The sequence below is a fragment of the Brassica napus genome, chromosome C5, assembly GCF_020379485.1.
Source record: "Brassica napus cultivar Da-Ae chromosome C5, Da-Ae, whole genome shotgun sequence".
NCBI lineage: Eukaryota > Viridiplantae > Streptophyta > Magnoliopsida > Brassicales > Brassicaceae > Brassica > Brassica napus.
This window is the reverse complement of record NC_063448.1, coordinates 19124351-19144313: the sequence shown is the minus strand read 5'-3', so window position 1 is coordinate 19144313 and position 19963 is coordinate 19124351. Positions and strand designations below refer to the sequence as shown.

At 31.0% G+C, this 19963-nt stretch overlaps 1 protein-coding gene and 1 long non-coding RNA gene across 2 annotated transcripts; both read right to left on the bottom strand.

Moving 5' to 3' along the window:
* Positions 1-347: 347 nt before the first annotated feature.
* Positions 348-14405, bottom strand: LOC106417318 (ABC transporter B family member 14-like). The gene is made up of 9 exons (XM_048756933.1): positions 13961-14405; positions 13818-13872; positions 13570-13745; positions 13053-13253; positions 11536-11795; positions 10917-11457; positions 2193-2967; positions 1816-2057; positions 348-1707 (listed from the first exon to the last, which is right to left on the bottom strand). The coding sequence occupies exons 1-9, from the start codon at positions 14198-14200 to the stop codon at positions 502-504; spliced, it is 3696 nt and encodes a 1231-aa protein (XP_048612890.1). The 5' UTR covers positions 14201-14405; the 3' UTR covers positions 348-501.
* Positions 14406-15067: 662 nt separating this feature from the next.
* On the bottom strand, positions 15068-18053 carry LOC125586959. Its single transcript, XR_007323495.1, has 2 exons — positions 16786-18053; positions 15068-16384 (listed from the first exon to the last, which is right to left on the bottom strand). It is a non-coding gene; the product is annotated as an uncharacterized LOC125586959 (long non-coding RNA).
* Positions 18054-19963: the final 1910 nt, after the last annotated feature.

Here is a 19963-nt window from a genome sequence, read left to right as displayed (position 1 = left end):
AAATTTGAAATAATGAAATCCTATTGGCTGGTGAACCTAACTCTAGATTGTATCGTTGTTGGCAAAAAAAAAAAAAAATTCTATTGTTTGTTGTCATCTTCCGTTGCAGAAAATACGCTGATGAGGTATGTTTTTTTTTCCTTCTTTAATATGGACCTCTAATTTTATTTTATTTTATTGGCCTCTAATTTATGAAATACATGTTTGCCTTTATATATGGTACCGACATTCAGATCAAGATAAGCTATGAAATAAATATTAGTGCAATGTGATAACTTAAGAGTTCTATACGCGTTAAAATTAATTTATGTGTGCTAAATTAGATGCATATATAACAATCAAGCATGTTGTGTAAATACGTGTATATTTATTAAAAAATTCAAATAGACGTCCATATATATAATGTATTAACTAAACTATGTGATAATTTAGCGGTATCAACGAGAAAGCTAGATGCATGTCCCATGCTGTGCCAGTAATTCCTTGTTTTCAATTTTCACTTTACACCACTTCTTGAAGACTCGTCAATTTCTTATAAAATCCGTCCGACTTAGAAACAAGCTCTCTGTGAGTTCCCTTCTCCACAACTCTTCCTTTGTGCAACACAGCGATCGTGTCTGCTTTTCTTATGGTTGAGAGCCTATGAGCCACCAGCACCGTGGTTCGTCCCTTCATAAGCTTGTCAAGCGCCTCTTGGACCAGTTTCTCCGAGGTCGTGTCCAAAGCACTCGTTGCCTCATCAAGGAGAAGCACTGAAGGATCCTTTAGGACCGCCCTAGCGATAGCCACTCTCTGTTTCTGACCACCTGATAACTGCACTCCCTTTTCACCCACGTGCGTCTTGTACCCTTCTCCCATCCTGCTTATGAACTCGTGCGCGTTCGCAGCTTTCGCGGCTTCGATTATCTCTGCCTCCGACGCGTTCTCGTTCCCGTACTTGATGTTCTCGTGTATGGTTGTTGAAAAGAGAGCTGGTTCTTGCTGGACTAACGCTAGCTTCTTCCGCAAGCTACGTAGGTTTAAGGTTTTTATGTCTTCGCCATCTATGCAAAGTTTACCGTAGTTCACATCGTAGAATCTCATAATCAGACCAATCACCGTGCTCTTTCCCGAACCACTAGGTCCCACGACCGCAAGACTTTTCCCGGCTGAAACTTTTAGGTTTAGGTTTTGGAAAATGGGGATGTCAAGTCTTGCGGGATACACAAAGCCCACGTTTCTAAACTCTATATTTCCTTTAATCTGAGTGACCAATATTGAGTTAGGCTTGTCCGGATGTATCTCAGTCTCTCGTTGTAAAACCCTAAAAACCGACCTGAGTGCTTGCGTGCCCTTCACGATATCTGGTGTCAAAGCAAGTGTTTCCGCTACGGAGTAAGCCGTGACAAGCAATACCATGAAAGATTTGATACTATCCGCAAAGTTCGTCTCCTCCCGCTTAATCAAAACCGAGATGTACCAGAGTCCAAGAGCGTAGGAACAGAACGCGAGACACTGAGACAAACCGTATCCAAATCCAGAGATATGACCTCTTAGAAAGGCATTCTTGGTGGGTTTCCTTAGCTCACAAGCAAACTGCTCCGAGATTGTCTTTTCAGCACCAAAGGAAGCGACTGTTCTTATATTCTCAATAGCTTCACGCGCCACTGAAGTTGCTTTAGAGTAAGCCCTTGTGTAATCTCCTCCAAAGCCTTTTAGAAACAATTGCTGCACCATAACACATATCAAGCTTTATTAGATTCAAGATCAAGGGAAGATACACAAGGAGGGTTTACTCTAAAGCAACTTCAGTGGCGCTTGAAGCTATTGAGTTACCTCGGTAAGTGAAGCGGCAATGAGAAGAGGGAAACAAGCAGTCACAACAGCTGCGACACGCCAACTATAGAAGAAGGCAACTGCTAATGCAGTGAATGTGAGAGAGAGGTTTTGGACGATTGTTGAGAGGCGATCTGCTAGAGAACTCCTCACCAAAGTTGCATCAGCAGCTAAGATTGAAGTGAGTGAGCCAGTGTTGTTATCTTCCATATCGAACCAACCAACCTCATTCGAAAGAACCGCTGCAAATGTTGCAAGAAAAATAAACATTTAAGAATCAAATCAATTCCAAATAAGTAATTTTTGGGGGGGGGTCCAAAGCCATTGTTTCATTTTTGCTATGCTCTATAAAGGATGTTTAAATAATATGTGCATACCTGAGAATAAGGATAAGCGAACCCTAGAAGTAAGACGCTCTCCCATAAGTGTATAGAAATAATGTTGGAGGAGATAAATGAGAGGTGTTACAACTCCAACTCCAACGAAGACAATAGCTACCTTCTCGACATCGCGCTTAATCACACTTGCAAAAGGCGAATAAAACACGTTTAACACGTAAGCAATCCCCGTGGAGAACAATGCTGGCTGTGCTCCAGCAAGAACTGCACCAATTGAGCCAAGTAATGCATAGGACCACTCTGGAACATTTAGCTTTATAAGTTCCCATACCATAGAAGATGAGCTTAAAATTTCTTGATTTGAATCTTTTTCATTAGTCTTTTCTTGATCATCCCTAAAGCTTGAAGTCCTCCTTGAACTAGCAACCCTTCTTGAACTTAAAGATCCAGCCAGAGATTTACAAGATTCCAGCATAGCTGATTGAGGATCTGGCTCTTGGCAATTCACAAGATTAGCGTAATCTCCTCCTCTTGATATCAGTTCTGCGTGGCTACCGATTTCGATAACTTGACCATTTCTCATTACAAGAATCTTGTCAACATTTCTGATGGTTGATAATCTGTGTGCAATGACGATTGTTGTTCTTTTTTCCATAATATTGTCGAGTGCTTGCTGAACAATCTTTTCTGATTCAGCATCAAGTGCGCTTGTTGCTTCATCTAACAGTAATATTTTTGGGTTCCTTAGAACCGCCCGAGCAATGGCAATCCTCTGCTTCTGTCCTCCTGAGAGCTGAGTTCCTCCTTCTCCAACCTATCATAGTGGTGTGACCAACAAGGAAGTGGATATATGAAAGATGTGCTATGCGAGTGGCTCTAAAAGGTGACCATAAAAGAAATAATAGGACAAAGAGAAAAATAATTGAAGAGGAACAAAATAATAAGAACTAGGATAAGATCTGCGCCTTGGTGAATTTATTTGTATATATTTCGATAGTTTCTTTTATATTTTTGATCATTTTATTTATATATATAAAATATTTTTTGTTGTTATTTTATAATTTCTTTCCGATGGATCAGATCAATTTTTATTAAAAATAATGGAATAAAACTATAATTAATACATCATGGGTTGATCGGATTAGACATTAAACAAATTATGACATAAAAACTGTATTTTTCCATCGAACACATTCTTGAAAAAAATGAAGAGTATTGTTTTCACAGTTGAATTATTTTGACTTTTATCTTCCATATGGTTTTGAAAGCTTTCAAATCAACCATCGAATTGATATATGTCATTTTACTGTTTTTAGTCGTATACTTAAGGAAAACTTACATTTTTGTAATTTAAAGTCGTTTTAAAAAATTCAAAATATAACATATAAGAAAAAATCTAACATATAAGAAAAATATAACATATAAGGTGTCCTCATTTTTGTATTTTAAAGTCGTTTTTAAAAAAATATATAACATATAAAGTTTTCTCATTTTTGTATTTTAAAGTCGTTTTAAAAAAAATATATAACATATAAGAAAAAATTTAATTTTTTTATTATATGTTTAATGTGATTGTTTATTTTTTTAATAATATAAAATTAAACAAAATGAAAAAGGATGCAAAAATTGTTATCAAATCTTTATTATTTATAATCATTAATTGTATATATATGTTAATCATATTAGGTAATTTCGTAGCTTTTATTTAAGGAAAGAATACACACTTCTTACATTTTAGGTTAATATAATGTTCTCTAGTGGACATTAAACAAATTATGACATAAAAACCTTATTTTTTCCATCGAACACATTATTGAAAAAAATGAACAGTATTATTTCCACAGTTAAATTATTTTGACTTTTATCTTCCATATGGTTTTGAAAGCTTTCAAATCAACCATCGAATTGATACTTGTCATTTTAATGTTTTTAGTCGTATACTTAAGGAAAACTTACATTTTTGTAATTTAAAGTCGTTTTAAAAAATCAAAATATAACATATAAGAAAGTTTTAACATATAAGAAAAATATACCATATAAGATGTCCTCATTTTTGTATTTTAAAGTCGTTTTAAAAAAATATATAACATATAAGGTTTTCTCATTTTTGTAATTTTAAAGTCATTTAAAAAAATTCAAAATATAACATATAAGAAAAAATCTAATTTTTTTATTATATGGTTAATGTGATTGTTTAATTTTTTTAATAATATAAATTTAAACAAAAATGAAAAAGGATGCAAAAATTGTTATCAAATCTTTATTATTCATAATTATTAATTGCCATATATATGTAAATCATATTAGGTAATTCCGTAGCTTTTATTTAAGGACAGAATACACACTTCCTATATTTTAGGCTAAATAATGTTCTTTAGTGTTATATAATTATGGAATAATGTGACACCATTAGATTAAACTATACTTTATATTAGATGTTCTAGAATTCTTTGAAATGGTATTTAGAAGGCATTTAGAGTGACACCTAGGATTTGAGGTTTTTTTTAATTAATAAAAAATTAAGGTTCTAATTTTTCAAATGCTTCTCAATTAATATATAGGGGATACTTATTCTTTATTATTCCTTGCCTGATTTAATAGTTTTGATCTATCTATACTATTAAAACATAATCCATCGTAAAATTATGTCCTTGTTTTTTGATTTATTTACAAAGCGTCACTCATTAAATTTAGGGAATCATTATTAAACAAAATCAGCCAGCAAACAAATCTATTTAAGGAATATTCCAAAAAGTTATCAAACTTATTCAGACCATTTATGTTACATAACATTACATGTATTAATAATATATGATACGTTTTATGTTTCTTCTTTTGTTAATGATACGTGAATTATGAATATTAACTATATAATTAAATTTTAACAAAAAATTACGAAATATATATCACCAAATAATATACGACTAGATGATAATCCACGCGCATGCGCGGGATGAGTTTTTTATGTTAATGTTTGTTCATTAAATGGTTTAACATTTTGCAACACTATAATTTTTATCGACTGTAATATGACGAATACAAATGTTGGTCTCTTAAATGTATCATCGTTGTTGAAGAGTTAACGTATTGCAACTCATTTTAATTATTTTAACACTTCATATGCACATAAAGAAAACATATTGTGGTGCATGTGGTCAGAATAGTTTTGCGGCTGACACAAATCATCAAAACCAAATATGCAACATTGATTGTAAAATAACAAAAGGGGATTAGGTTTTCTGCTTTCGATTTGTTTACTTTTGACTCTCCATAAGTGATTTCATTTTCAACTTCTATAAAATTGGGCTCTCACTTTCTTTTTTGTTTCACTGATATAAGTTTTGTTTCTTTTTTTTTTTAAATTTTTATGTGAATTCGGTGAATTATAAGTGTCAATTTAAAAAGATTGACATCTGTAAAGATTAGTTCCACTCCAGATACATATTTAAGAATCAAAATTTTTAAGAAAATCACTGAAAAACTCTATTCACAAGTTAGTGTTCAAATCTAATATATCAAGTTGTTATAGAATATAAGTGCAGACTCGGAATATAAAATGTTTGTCTAGTATATATTCACCAGTTCGGTCTAAAAATCATCTAATTCTAGAACAACAACAAAAATTACTTATTTTATTAACCTACGCTTTTGAGGTTTAGTTACTTAAGAATATACCGATAAAAATATATAATACTTTACCATTTTAGTACATGTAAACTTTGTATAAACTAAGAACTGTTTGATTTATTAAATGATAAACTAGAAAACTTATAATAAATCGTTCAAATCTCTCATTCTTACAATTATAATAGATAGATAGAATTATAATATATAGATATGATATTATATATGGAGAAACAAACATTAGACGAATGATCAAATCTCTCACTCTTCGAACAAACTCAAAAGGAGGTGATTGGAATCTTGTCATGATATTTCATTAAAAGCTTTTTAGGAATACAAATTAAGACTAAATCCTTTAATCTCAGAAATAATATATATATATATATATATATATATAGTGCTTCCATATTAAAAATCACTTCGATTTGAAGAACTGTATTTCTGGGATTGACAGGATCAAATAACATATTAGGAACAACCTATTTAAAAAATAATTTGTATATAAAAAAGTATATATACAAGAGTAAGTACATAAATAAAAACTAATATCTTTTGTTTATTTACAATCATGTTTTTAGTAAATAAATAAATATAAATCATTTTATTTACTTTATATGTTATATAATTAAACTTTAGTGATATTGACATAAATATATATATATATATAGTATATTTTAATATAAATATTTATTATTGACACTTCCTACTCATATGATTTTATTAACATTTGTATATTTGCTGTAACACAATTTTAAACCGTCAACCACAAAACTTTTAATGTGAGATTCTTTAATACAAATTTCAAAATTAAAATACTAAAATCTAAATAATTTTTTGATGCAAATTTTAAAATTAAATACTTATATATTTTATATAGTAGATACTTTAATTTAAATGATATTAATATATATATATATATATATATATATATATATATATATAATATGAAACTTCATTTTCATACGATTTATGATCATTTGTTTCTTGCTTGAACAAAAAAAATTAAACCATAGATCACAAAATTTTCAATGTGAGAATTTTACCATTTTTAGTAATTTATAGTCGTTTTACAAAACTCAAAATATAACATATAAGAAAAAAATCTAATTTTTTGTTACATGCTTAATGTGATTGTTTAATTTTTTAATAACATAAAATTAAACAAAAAAGAGAGATGATACAAAAATTGTTATCAAATATATATTATTCATAATCATTAATTGTAATATATAAGTTAATCACAGTAGGTAATTCCGTAACGGAAAATTGCCACAAATACCACATTCATAGTACCAATTTTCATGTCTACACTTAGAGATGGCAATTGGGTCTTCCCGTCCCGTCCCGTCCCGCCCCGCCGCGGTCTTCAGTTCAAACGGGTCTCAGCGGGACAGGCCCGCGCGGGATGCGGTCTTGTCGAGGGCTGACCAATCCCGCCCCGCATAGTACATGGGCTTTGCGGGTCGGCCCGCGGGACGTCGGGTCATCATACCTGCATAAACGAAACAATATGATCAAACATAACTCACTTGCGTCTGGACACAGAAACAAACATCAAAATATATATATAAACTCTTGTTCAGTTATCAAAACTAATTTTTTTCATTAGCTCTAAACATTAAAACATGCACGATTGGTTGTTCAGCTATAGAAAACAAAAGGCTTTGGAATATTCAGGGACAAAATTTAGAAACACATAATGACATAATCAAGAAACATAACAACATCTTGCTTGTTTCTTAACAAATCAGATGCCGCAAACGTATGTAAGTTTCTTGTTTGTTATCTAAGCTCTTAAACATAAAACGTTTTTCTTACTTGTGGTTTCGTCTTAGTGATCTTAAGCATGCTCTCATCTCCTCTGCTTTTGAAGCTGGGCTTGGAGACAGCAGTATTGTTCAAAGAGTCCATGGGAGCAGCTGTAGAGAACAAAGATAAGAGTAAATGCATTATTAATAGATTTTTTGAACATGGATGCTGGATAATTAGGTATCTGTTGAGGAAGTGTGTTCTGTACTAAAAAAACAGAGCTTTGGATGTAGTTCGGTGTAGTCTATTGCTCTACTATGTCGACGACGCTCTACTATGTAGAGGAGAAGAAGAAGATGCTCTGTGGTCGTTGATCGAAGAAGAAAAAGTGATGAGACGGAAAGAGATGAAGAAACGAAAAGAAAAGAGAAGAGAAGAAGAAGGCGAGTCTTTGATCACATGCAAAAAAGATGAGTTGTGTACAAGAACTTGTGATTGTCGATCGAAAGGGAAAAAACATAGAGAGCAATAATGGCCATAGGCCATAGTCATCACCCGATCACCATTTAGCTCTGTTCTCGGTGAGAAAAGTGCAGCGGGCCTCAATGTTTGCCCGCATCCCGCTTCGGCCCGTCCCGCTTCGGCCCAGTACCGCCGCGGTCCTGTCCCGCGAGACCCGCAACTAAACGGACCACAATATCTTTGCCCAATCCCGCCCCGCAATGGGTCTTTTCGGGTCAGGCCCGCGGGCAAGCCCTTGAACTGCCATCTCTATCTACACTAATCACTTTTACTCTCACTTTTAATGAATGGTAGAAGACACTTATACCCTACGGTTAACTAATCTAGACTTAGGGTTTAGAGTTGAGGGGTGAGGTAGAGTTTTTGGAATATTAAATTTAGGATTCTAATAAATATATAAATAAATATTTAAAAAATATAAAAAAAATTTAGAAAATAGTTTCAAACATAATTTTCGATTTTCAAAAATAAAATTTGAAAAAAATAAAAAAATTCAAAAAACAAAATTCAAAAACAAAAAATTATAAAAAAGTTCGAATTTGAAAAGTATAAATCGAAAACATAAACAAAACATTATTTTTTTATTTTTTGTTTTATTTTTTATTTATTTAAATAATGATTTATTATATATATTGAGAACAAATGTATAAGATTTTTTTGCCAGTTAATGAAAAATGTATTTTTGAAAATGTCCGTTTAGTGGTGGTAAAGATGAAAAGTGATATCTTGAAAGTGGTAAATATGAAATTTCCCATTCCGTAACTTTTATTTAAGGAAAGAATTGAGAATATTCTTTTCTACAATACTAATCAATTTGATTGTTAAATTAATAAAAAGTATAATATACATTTATGTGGACCAATTTATTTTCCTAAGAATTCTAAGAATCTTCTTAATGATGACATGTGGCTACAAAAACATGTTGTAATGCTCCAAGATTAATATATATGAGATTTTTCATTATTTATATGTTCATTTCCTATATATACAGGTCAAAATTCGTTTTTATTATATACAAAGTAAGTTAATACGGTTCAAAATTTTCAAAAATTTAGATAATATTAAAATAAAATAAATTATACTGGAATAAGTTTTATCTTATATATTTTTAAATTAAATGTAATTCTTTATAAATTGATATTACATAAATATTCTTAATATATGCGCTTAGAAAACTGTAATTTTACATAAATCCTATTTAATAAATTCTAATTATTTTAAATTAATATATTTTTTTGTCATCAACGTAAACAAACTCATAAAATTAATATTTAAAAACTTAAAATAATGTTGTTTTTTTTAAAACCAACCTACGATTTATGAGTAGTCATTTTTATAATTATTGTTTTCCAGGTTATTTCATTGAATGTACAAAATATTTATCAAGTGACAACGGATTGAACAAAAAGATTTTTTATTTATTTATGTTATTAACTAACAAACAGGTTAATAATTTTATAAACAAAAAAATAATCTTACGCTTTAAAAGAGCTGATCAAAATCTAGTGATTCTTTAAATTAAAAGGAACTAGATGATAACCAGCACACATGTGCGGGGTGAGTTTTTAATACTATTTTTTGTTCATTAAATGGTTTTACTATTTTGCAACAATACAATCTTTACCGATTGTAAAATGACGAATACAAATGATAAAATTTATTATATTTTAATATAAATATTTATTATTGACACTTACTGCTCATGATTTTATTAACATTTGTATATTTGATGTAACAAAAATTTAAATCGTCAAGCACAAAATTTTTAGTTTGAGATTTATCAATAAAAATTTCAAAATTAAAATATTAAGATCTCAATAATATTTCAATGCAAATTTTGAAATTAACATATTTTTATATTTTTATATTGTATATAATTTAATTTAAATGATATTAATATGTGTATATATATATGTGTAATATGAATATTTATTAATGAAACTTCATATTCGTACGTCTTATGATCACTTGTATCTTGCTTGGACAAAAAAAGTTAAACCATTGATCACAAATTTTTTAATGTGGGACTTTTACCATTTTTAGTAATTTATAGTCATTTAAAAAAATTAAAATATAAGATATAAGAAAAACCTTATTTTTTTTATTTTATGCTTAATGTGATTGTTTAATTTATTTTAATAATATAAAATTAAGAAAAAAAAAGGATACAAAAATTGTTATCAAATATATATTATTCGTAATCATTAATTTTCATTTATATATGTTAATCATATTAGGTAATTCAATAGCTTTTATTTAAGGAAAGAAATGAGAATATTCCTTTGTACACTAGTAATCAAATTGATAGTTAATTTAATAAAGAAATGTTTAATATATATTTATATGGACCAACTTATTTTTCTAAGGATTTTAAGAACGTGATGTCTACGAAAATATGTTGTAGTGTTCCAAATTAATATATAGGGGATGAGAATGAACATTTGGGAAAAAAATATTCTTTATAAATGGCGTCAAATTGAAGGAATGGAGAAAAATTAGTCATTCCCACACATTCATTTTGATCACCATTCAGAGCCACGTGAAAACATATGATAAACAAAAGAAGTAAATGATACAAAGATTTAATATGGTTCACTCGTATTTGTCCACAATTTTTTATTATTATTAAATGATGAATATATTTAATGCTGGATGCTATATATATATCCGTTCTAAGCTAAGCCAATACAAGTGTTTGAATTAATAATCGTGGTGGTCCATCCAAAAATGACCCTATATTTTTGGGTCAGCGAGATCTCCAGCTCACTATACTACTAACGTGTCATACTAGATTTAAGGTATATCAACATGATGACTATGAAAATAAAAATAAAAGAATTGATGACTATGCAAGTTCGAGTAGATTACCTGAGTACTGTAACCATCGGGTAATGATTTAATGAAATTATCTGCATTGGCTGCTTTAGCAGCTTCTATAATCTGATCCATATGTGCATCCTCTTTACCAAGAAGAATATTGGAAGCTATGGTCGTGGCGAATAATGCCGGTTCTTGACTCACTAAACCCATCTGCTTCCTCAACCATTTCAGCTTCAAGCTCTTGATGTCATTCCCATCTAAGAGAATCTCTCCGGACTTGGGTTCATAGAAACGTTGAACCAATGATATGATAGTGCTTTTCCCTGAACCACTTGGACCGACAAATGCAAAAGTCTTGCCTGAATTTATGGTGAAACTCAGATTCTCAAAAACCATGTTTGGTCTGGAAGGATAAGCAAAAGACACTTGATGAAACTCAATATTTCCAGATACATTTTGCAAAGTTGTTCCGTTGTCTAATTTTTCAGAACCTTTATGAGTCTTGTTTCCTATCATTCTGAATATATTTGCAGCAGCAACTCTGCCTTTAGAGATCGCGGATAAGCTAGGGGCGGCTTGACCCAAGGAGCTGTAAAATTGCAACAAATGGATCAATACTATGAAATGTCACATTTCAAGCAAAAAGTTCACGTTTTTTTGGACTTACAATCCGCTGTAAATGACATTCAGGATCGTTGTGAAGGCTTTTGCACCGTTTGTTTTGCCGTGGCGTACAAGCAAACTAGCATACCAGAAAAGCAAAGCCCAAGCACAAAACAAGAGGCCATATGTTAATCCAACTCCTAAGCCTTTAGCAAGACCACTCCTTTTACCAAGCTTCAGAGCTTTCTTGAGAGATTTTGAGTAAGAATTTACAGCTTTTTCCTCTCCCACATATGCATACACAGTTCTGACCTGTGACAAAACCTGTAGATCCAAGTGTTCATAATGAAATATAAAAAAAGAGATTTCGATCCATAGTTAAATCCACAATTTTTAGCATGTTTTTCTTTGGTTGATCTTTTTAGCATGTCAAACAAACTTTATTCGTTAACTAAAATCATAAACTCAACCACAAACGAAATGAGTTTTGCGTTGGTATTTACATTTTCTATATTAACATTCTTATAAAAGAACTTAAAAATATATTCTTACAATCCCTTATATATTAATTGAGAAACATTACAACATTGTTTTATAGCCACGTGCCACCATGAGAATGAAATTCAGAATTCTTAGAGAAATATGTTGGTCCATCTTAACTTATATTATACTTTTTATTAAACTAACTATTAAGTTAATAAATAGTGTACAAAAGAATATTCTCGCACTTTCCTTAAATAAAAGCTACGGAATTGCCTAATATGATTAATATATATATGACAATTAATGATTATAAATAATAAATATTTGATAATAATTTTTGTATCTTAGCTATTTTTGTTTAATTTTATATTATTAAAAGATATTAAACAACCATATTAACAATATAATAAAAAAATAATTTTTTATATTTTATGTTTTGAATTTTTAAAACGACTATAAATTACTAAAAACGTCAAATGTGTCCCACAAAAAAATTGTGATAAATGATTTAACTGTTTTTGGTAATAACAAGATACAAATGATCATAAATCGTATGAATATGAAGTCTCATTTACTAGACATTCATATTATATATTAATATAGTTTAAAATTAAACTATATAGCATATAAAAATACTTAAATATGATAATTTCTAAATTTGTATTGAAAAAATATTGAAATCTTAATATTTTAATTTTGAAATTTGTATTCAAAAAATCGCACATTAAAATTTTGTGTTTATCATATGAGTGTGAATTCTCAATAATAAATATTTATATTAAAATATACTATATATCTATGTCCATGTCATTGAAATTTAGTTATATGTCATATAAAATAAAAAATGATTGCTTTGATTTATTTACCAAAAAAATATCGTAAATAAACAAGATAAATAAACAAGATGTATTGTTTTGATTTATGTGTTTACTCTAATTTAATTATATACATAATACATAAATGAATACAAATAAATAATAATAGATAAAAATTATTTTTATATATAACATAATTGCGCGGGTCTTAAGCTAGTGGGACTTTATTTGTGAAAACGTTTTTCACATGTAAATGCAAACGCACGTATGAAGCAATGCTAACCTCTTCTGCTACTTTGCCTGCATCAGCATAAGCAGCTTCACTCTTCTTTGAGATGGTTGACATTATTAAGGCATATCCTCCTCCTGCAATTGCTATCAATGGAACCACTGCTAATGTGAGCAGCGTTAGTTGCCATACTGACAAAAAACCGATCACAAATCCAGCGATGAACTGACATAGGTAACGCAAAACATGGCCAGTCTGATACAAAACAGAAAAATTTCTTCAGTTACATTTGTTTGCCCTAATTAATTCATTCTCCTATTTTCATATAATATATTTTGTGTGTTGCTCGTTCATATTAAAAAAAAAATTAAAATTTAATTATAAATGTATTATTTCTGTAATTTATTATTTCTAATGATTTTAAACCAATAATAGATTAATTAAGAGTTTTGAAAATATACATTTCACGATTACTAATTTAAAATGAACAAAAAGTTAAAGATTATCTTTTTGAAGTCATTTTTAAAATAACTATCGTTCGTAAATGGTGGGAATGTATTTGAGAAACTACCTTGTCGCCAATTGCATCTTGAACCAAGATGGTGTCACTTGAGATGTGGAAAATGAAATTTGAATCTCTAGCTTCTGTATCGAAGAAAGTAATGTCTTTTGCTAAAATTGATTTGAGATAAATTATACGCAGTCGTGCTGTTTGTCTTTCCCCTGTTTGCATCCAACAAGCAACTCCTGCCAATACAAGCACTCCAAATTTAAACATGAGAACACAACTAAAACTCGGTAATATAGCTAGAAACCTACCCATCCAGGCTGATACCAAGTTGACCAACCCTAAGTAGACCAAGTACAGAGCATTCTGGAATAGAAAAATCACCAAATTGTTATGAACCATAATCAAGAAAGAGACTACATAAACATCCACTAATAGCGGGTTTCTGAGAAACCTTTGAAACACTGGAGGATATGGCTTTAGAATCCGTAGAAAGATTGCCAAGTGAGTCTAACATTTTCCCAAAGAACACGAAGAAGAGTGGAAGTGTACCACCATGAACACACGTCCCGAAAGTACCTAGGAACATCAAAATGTAATCAACTTTATCTGCTGCGCTAAACAAACCCATCAGGGACACTGATTCTTTCTTCATCTTTTTCTTATCCTCCTTTGCTTCCCTATCGTTCTGCATGTTTACCTTAAAGGATGTCTCTATACTCAGTGAGCACAGAGATGTATTTGAAAGCGCAAAAGAGCAGAGAAGTATTTAGGGTGTGGGTTGCTTGCGGGGAAAGGGGAGGTGAGGAGAATAATATATATATATATATACTTGGGTAAATCCGCCCTACGGACGGTACAGTAACGTTAAAATAATATAGAAATATCTTATATTTGAATGAGCATTTGTAAATATAAATGTTTGGATTGACATTTGTTTTTAACTTCAACGGGGGTTGGTTATATCATTTGTGAACCATTATTTCTATGCCATGTTTAATTAGTTATGTAGGATATTAGAATATTCAGCGTGAGAACCGTCATTGACTACATAATACATCTTGTAATATATTGTCCTTACTTCATGCTTTATTTGGTTTGGACATCAGAGCCATAATAGTTTATTTGATAACATTCATGCTCTACCAACAAAAACCGCATTCATGTTTGTTATTTTTTTTGGTATGGCACTCATGTTTGTCATTGTAATTCGTATAAATGGAAATATATTTTTATTTGTATGAGTGTTGTTGTAAGATCAACATAATTAAAATATAAATTAAACTATTAAATATAAATAATATCGAATCTTTGATTCAATTCGTAATAATTAAATGTTTGGATTTTATATTGTTGGTTGAAATCAAGTGGTGATTCCAAGTTGCCACACGGCCCACACCCACTTTTTTTTTACAATCTTTGTGTAGTTCCACATTGTATACCAAACTCGGTTAGATGTATCGAATTCCCAAAATGATATAAATCAAATTTACGCATGAAAAGAAATATTAAGAGGAAAACGGGAGACTCTAGGCAGAGCTAAGAGCAGGAGAAGAGATGGTTAAACATAGAAACCGAAGAATGCTGTCAGTGTTTATACTCGGATAAAACCGGCCCTCACAACAATCCTTTCACTAAGACCACCTCGTGAATAAGCTCGATCTCTTCTTCTGTTTAGGACTACCGTCTAACCATTCTCCCATTACAACAAAGTTTTCATTAAAACCACCAATTACAAACCATGATTCAGCTTCAACTCTGGGCTCAACCTGAAATGTGATAATGATATACCTCAAAACCAGGAGGAAGCTTATAACATGGAGAGAGATCAACAACTACTCATAATAAACCTCAGGTTAAAGAGAACATAACTCTTGAGAAAAATATACAATGACTGAGGTGACAGAGAGATTATGTAAGGATGTTCACGATTCACCTGATTTATTACTGGGTCGCTTTATTGCCGCTAAATACTGTAACCCTATAAGAGAGATTGAAAGAAGAGAATGCTCATTCTGTAAAAAGGTTATTTCTCACTTTCTTGATTGTGGCCGACCATGAACACAATGAAGATATATATCTGCAAAAAAATATAAAAGACATAACAAAGTTTGGTATAATAAGTTTTCTCCTTTAACTTTCTCACAATCCCAACAAAAGTCCAAAAATTTTGTATACTTTTTTATTTCATTCAAATTCATTTAAACAGCCAAAGTCGTCATAATGTTTGCGTTTTACACGGCTGACTTGACATAGAATTCCTAAATTATGTTTGTCATATTGATTGTTGTTTCCTCTGATATTTGGATTTCTCAGCAGAGAAATCACTAAACACAGTTAGTTCCCCACCCTAGAATAAAATCAGACGGTGCAGTTTGAGTTGTTGGTTTTACGGACCTGTTTCTCAAAATAACATTATAAATTAGCCAAAGAGCTTTAAAATTGTAACTTTAGAAAATCTTTGTTTCTCCAACTGATTTTTCTACAGGTGGAACAATGGTCATTTGTAAGGTAAGGACATAAACTTTCCAACAATAACATAACTCAAGAATAAATAAAAACAAAGAATGGATGCTACACTGAGATTCAAGTTCCTTAGTCTCTAGTTGTCAGCGAGCTAAGATCAACTGATCAACCTTATCCTCATCTTTTAGATTCGCAATCTCTCCGTCTTTTACCCCAGTAGCCTATTCATTCGCGCAAAGTTGTTTGGAGAAACCTCTCCAAGATGTTTCCGGAGCTCACATTTTGTGTCTTTCCCAAACTGCAACAAATGTGCTTTTTCACGCTAGATTCTCATAGCTTTGTCTCTCAGCTACTTCTGAGAACACTCTCTTTGAAAATGTTTTTTAAGTACATCAAACTTACTTTTCATAACCTATAAAGATTCCATAATTAAACAAAAATTACATTATATTCTAGCTAAATTGCTCAGATGTATTTCTTTGGTGGTGAAAACGTTAATTTGGAAGTAGGGTGAAGAAATTGTACCAATCAAAAGATAGAGATTTATATATTAACTATGCTCACCAATATCCCGCCTTTATAATCTCGTTATGAAAAGTGTATTTTGAAGCCTTAATTACTTTGTCACTAAATAGATGCACAAATGAGAAAACGAAACATGGGTTGATGATTTTACAAACCCTTAATGGTTAACCAAAAAATATAAAAAAAAATCAATCTAATCTAATTAACTTTATGAAATTGTAAATATCAGAATTGCTCTTAAGTAATCCGAAACTGAAAAGAACTGCGAGGGAAGATGAGGAGGCCAACCTTTACATCAGTCAAGAGCGTGTCACACCTTTATCCTGGTGGAGAAGCCTCCTCTGGTAAATCTAGGACTGGTTTCCATGCCTCCATCATCTGATTCATCACCTCTCTCCAGCTTAGGAAGAAGCATCTGTCTTAACCGAATCGTCCGCCGCAAAACACAAAGCTGTTTTCGTCTCACATTAACCTCATACTCTGTAAAAAGTCTGTCTGCAAACGGCTTCATGAGTGCGCAAGCAAAAAGAGGTTTCGTTGTCCAGGAAGAGAAATGATAGAAGATTAATCTATTTATGACTGCTTTAAAATCAGCAAGGAGGAGAGAAGGATTCTTCACCATTCTGGTTTGCCAAAGTTTATATGACTGTAAGAAATGAAATGATGAGTTTTACAGATTGAAGACTAATCTACTTATAGTTGTATTTCACCGACTGGGAAAAGAGAGATGCATTGAATGAGAAATAGTGCATTGAAGGAGCTCTAGAAAGGTTCGTCTATAGTTTTGAAGATGACGTTTGGAGTTGTTAGGCTCATCATGTGTATTAGCAGCCAGTTTGACCAAGCTTCCTAAACCCAAAACAATTGTTGCAGTTAATATTGAAGCCTATTAATTGATATCCGGTTATTGAAACTTAAAACCCATTCAAAACGTAAACAAACTAAAGAAATCAGATATATTAACGATCAAAGCCCAATTGGCTCAAGCTTAAATGAAACGATGAGTTTCATTCGTGTGGAACACGTGTCGCGTTTAGAGGAGTCGATTTTATGACGTGGATGCTTATGTGTCTCAACCAGGAGAGAGGAAACCTTCTTCTATATAAATAGATAGATATTTTTTTTGAGGAGGATAAATTGATATAATGGGAACTCAAAAAACAAAAGAGCTATCTACTGAATTAGTAGTTCAAATTGTATTTAATGTAAAGAGTTAATATGGAACTGTAATCTATCCATCCCTCAAACTGTATCACGGACTCTGACAACTCATATAATTAATGCCAGACCCGACGCTTGAGGCACGTGAGACGTCGTATACTTTGATCATATGGCCAAGTTAACTTTCATAGGGACCACACATTTAAATAATAATAATATGCCGGCGACTACTTCCATAATTGGTATACATCCCAAGTTTAACTCTCATACCCTCGATCTAGGCGTTCGGGTACCCGTTGGCGTTCGGATTGGGTTTTTCGGATTTCGGTTCTTTTTGATAACACCTCCTAGATTCCATTCTAGTAAATTTGCAAGTACAGGTCGGATTCGGATATAACACATCGGGTTCGGATCGGTTTTGTATCACATCATAGAACCAATAAAGTAACCATATATCATTCGGATTCGGGTTATATCGGATCGGTTTGGATATACCGGAAATAAAATCTAAAATTCAAAAGCAAAACATAAGAAATATATATTTATTTATATATAATTAAGTATTTAAAGTAGTTATTTAAATTTTAAATACTTATTGCTAGATACCATATAAAAATAAATATGAAATTGAATATTTGAAGTATATATTCATGTTTCATATAATTACATTGTATATTTGTTTGGACATTCGGACCGGTTTCTTCGGATATCTTTTCAGATTTTTTGGTTTTTTCGGGTTTTCGGGTTATCCGTTCGGGTTCGGTTAATAACACTTCGGGTTCGGATATGTTTTGTACCACCTTACGAGATCCATTCGGGTAGTTTTTACATTTCGGACCGGGTATGGATCGGGTTTTTCGGTTCGGGTTCAGTTTGGATTTCGGATTATGGATTTTATGCCTAGACCTATCCTCAATTATTGTTTCTATTTTTATCGTTATTTTTCATTTCAGAGATTAGCTGTGTTCTTTTTCATTGGTTTCTTAATATGGCATGTATATCATTTGTCGTTAAAAGTTATATGTATATATGTGTACGCGTGTAAGGTAATTTGCTGTCTACAAAACAAAACGAGAATCAGAATTTTGTAAAGTGAACTTTTTCATTACAATTAGCAGTGTTAGAATCATGTAAGAGCAGGGCCGGCTCAATAAATTTATGTACTTTTCAAAAGGAACAAAATTGGACTTTCAAAACTTATATTTTATCTTATTAATTTTAGAATAAAATTTTATATTAAAATAATAAAAGTTTTTTGGTTCTTTACATTTATTTTTCTTAAAAATATGTAATTTTATATAAAATAGGTATATATAAAAAATTCGAGATCTCTAAATCTAATTATAAGAGCTTTTCCATTGGCAAATTCTGGAGAATTATCTAACGAGATAAAAATATAGAAAAATAAGGAAGATAGATGGCTGAGGTACTTTAAATACCCGTTGAAAATTTTTGATGACACATGTTTCACTTTTATTAGTAACTAGTGGTTTGCCCGCCCTACGGGCGGGATGTTGTTTCAATTATTTATGTGTTGTATTCTATTGTATTTTTAAATTTGATATGCAGTTTTTTTTTTTTTTTTTTGCAAGTGTATGGATGGTCAATAGTTTTGAGTGTGAAATTCTTGTTATCATGGCTGTTTTGAGCAGCTTCAGCCAGTGTTAGAGATGATGGCATGACATGTCGGATGTTGGTTCTTGACGACTACATAACTCTAGAGATGATATCTCATTGGATGTTTTGAATGAGTTGTTCGAAACTTGATGTTGGTTGATCTGCTTTCATTTTGTTACATATTTTGTGTAACAGATAGTTGTTGTTTTTGTGTTGGAGGTTTTGATTTATAGTCATGTAAAATTTATATTTATAAGACGTTTCATCTTTGGCGTGGTAGTGTAATCAGTTGTAAAATTTTATTGAGTTAATTATAAGACATACTCCTTCCGTTCTCGAAAATAAGATCTTTTAGAGTATATTTTTGTTCCACCAAAATAGATTTTCTATATTTTTAAGGTGTATACTTTTGAGAAACATTAATTGTGAATATTTGAATTAATCAAATTTTATTGGTGGATAGTTATTAAAAAATGTATTGAAAAATAAATTATAAATTAAATTGTAAATATTTATTATATTCTTAATAAAATTAAAAATTCTAGAAAATCTTACTTTCGGGAATGGAGAGAGTATATTTTTGTAGCGTAGGGGAGCTATAAATTATTTTGAAATTAACAATGATCCTCTTACATTGGTAATAGTTTAGTAATTAAGTTTGGGGGATCAACTCGGTGTTCCGTTTGCC

Bases quoted from the DNA above. Each gene is read 5' to 3' on its own strand.
- LOC106417318 (XM_048756933.1), bottom strand. From the start codon at position 14,200: ATGCAGAACGATAGGGAAGCAAAGGAGGATAAGAAAAAGATGAAGAAA. The intron at 13,746-13,817 runs GTAGGTTTCTAG...TTGTATTGGCAG, and splicing joins CTTGGTATCAGCCTGGATGG to GAGTTGCTTGTTGGATGCAA. The intron at 1,708-1,815 runs GTAACTCAATAG...GTTATGGTGCAG, and splicing joins TTGCCGCTTCACTTACCGAG to CAATTGTTTCTAAAAGGCTT.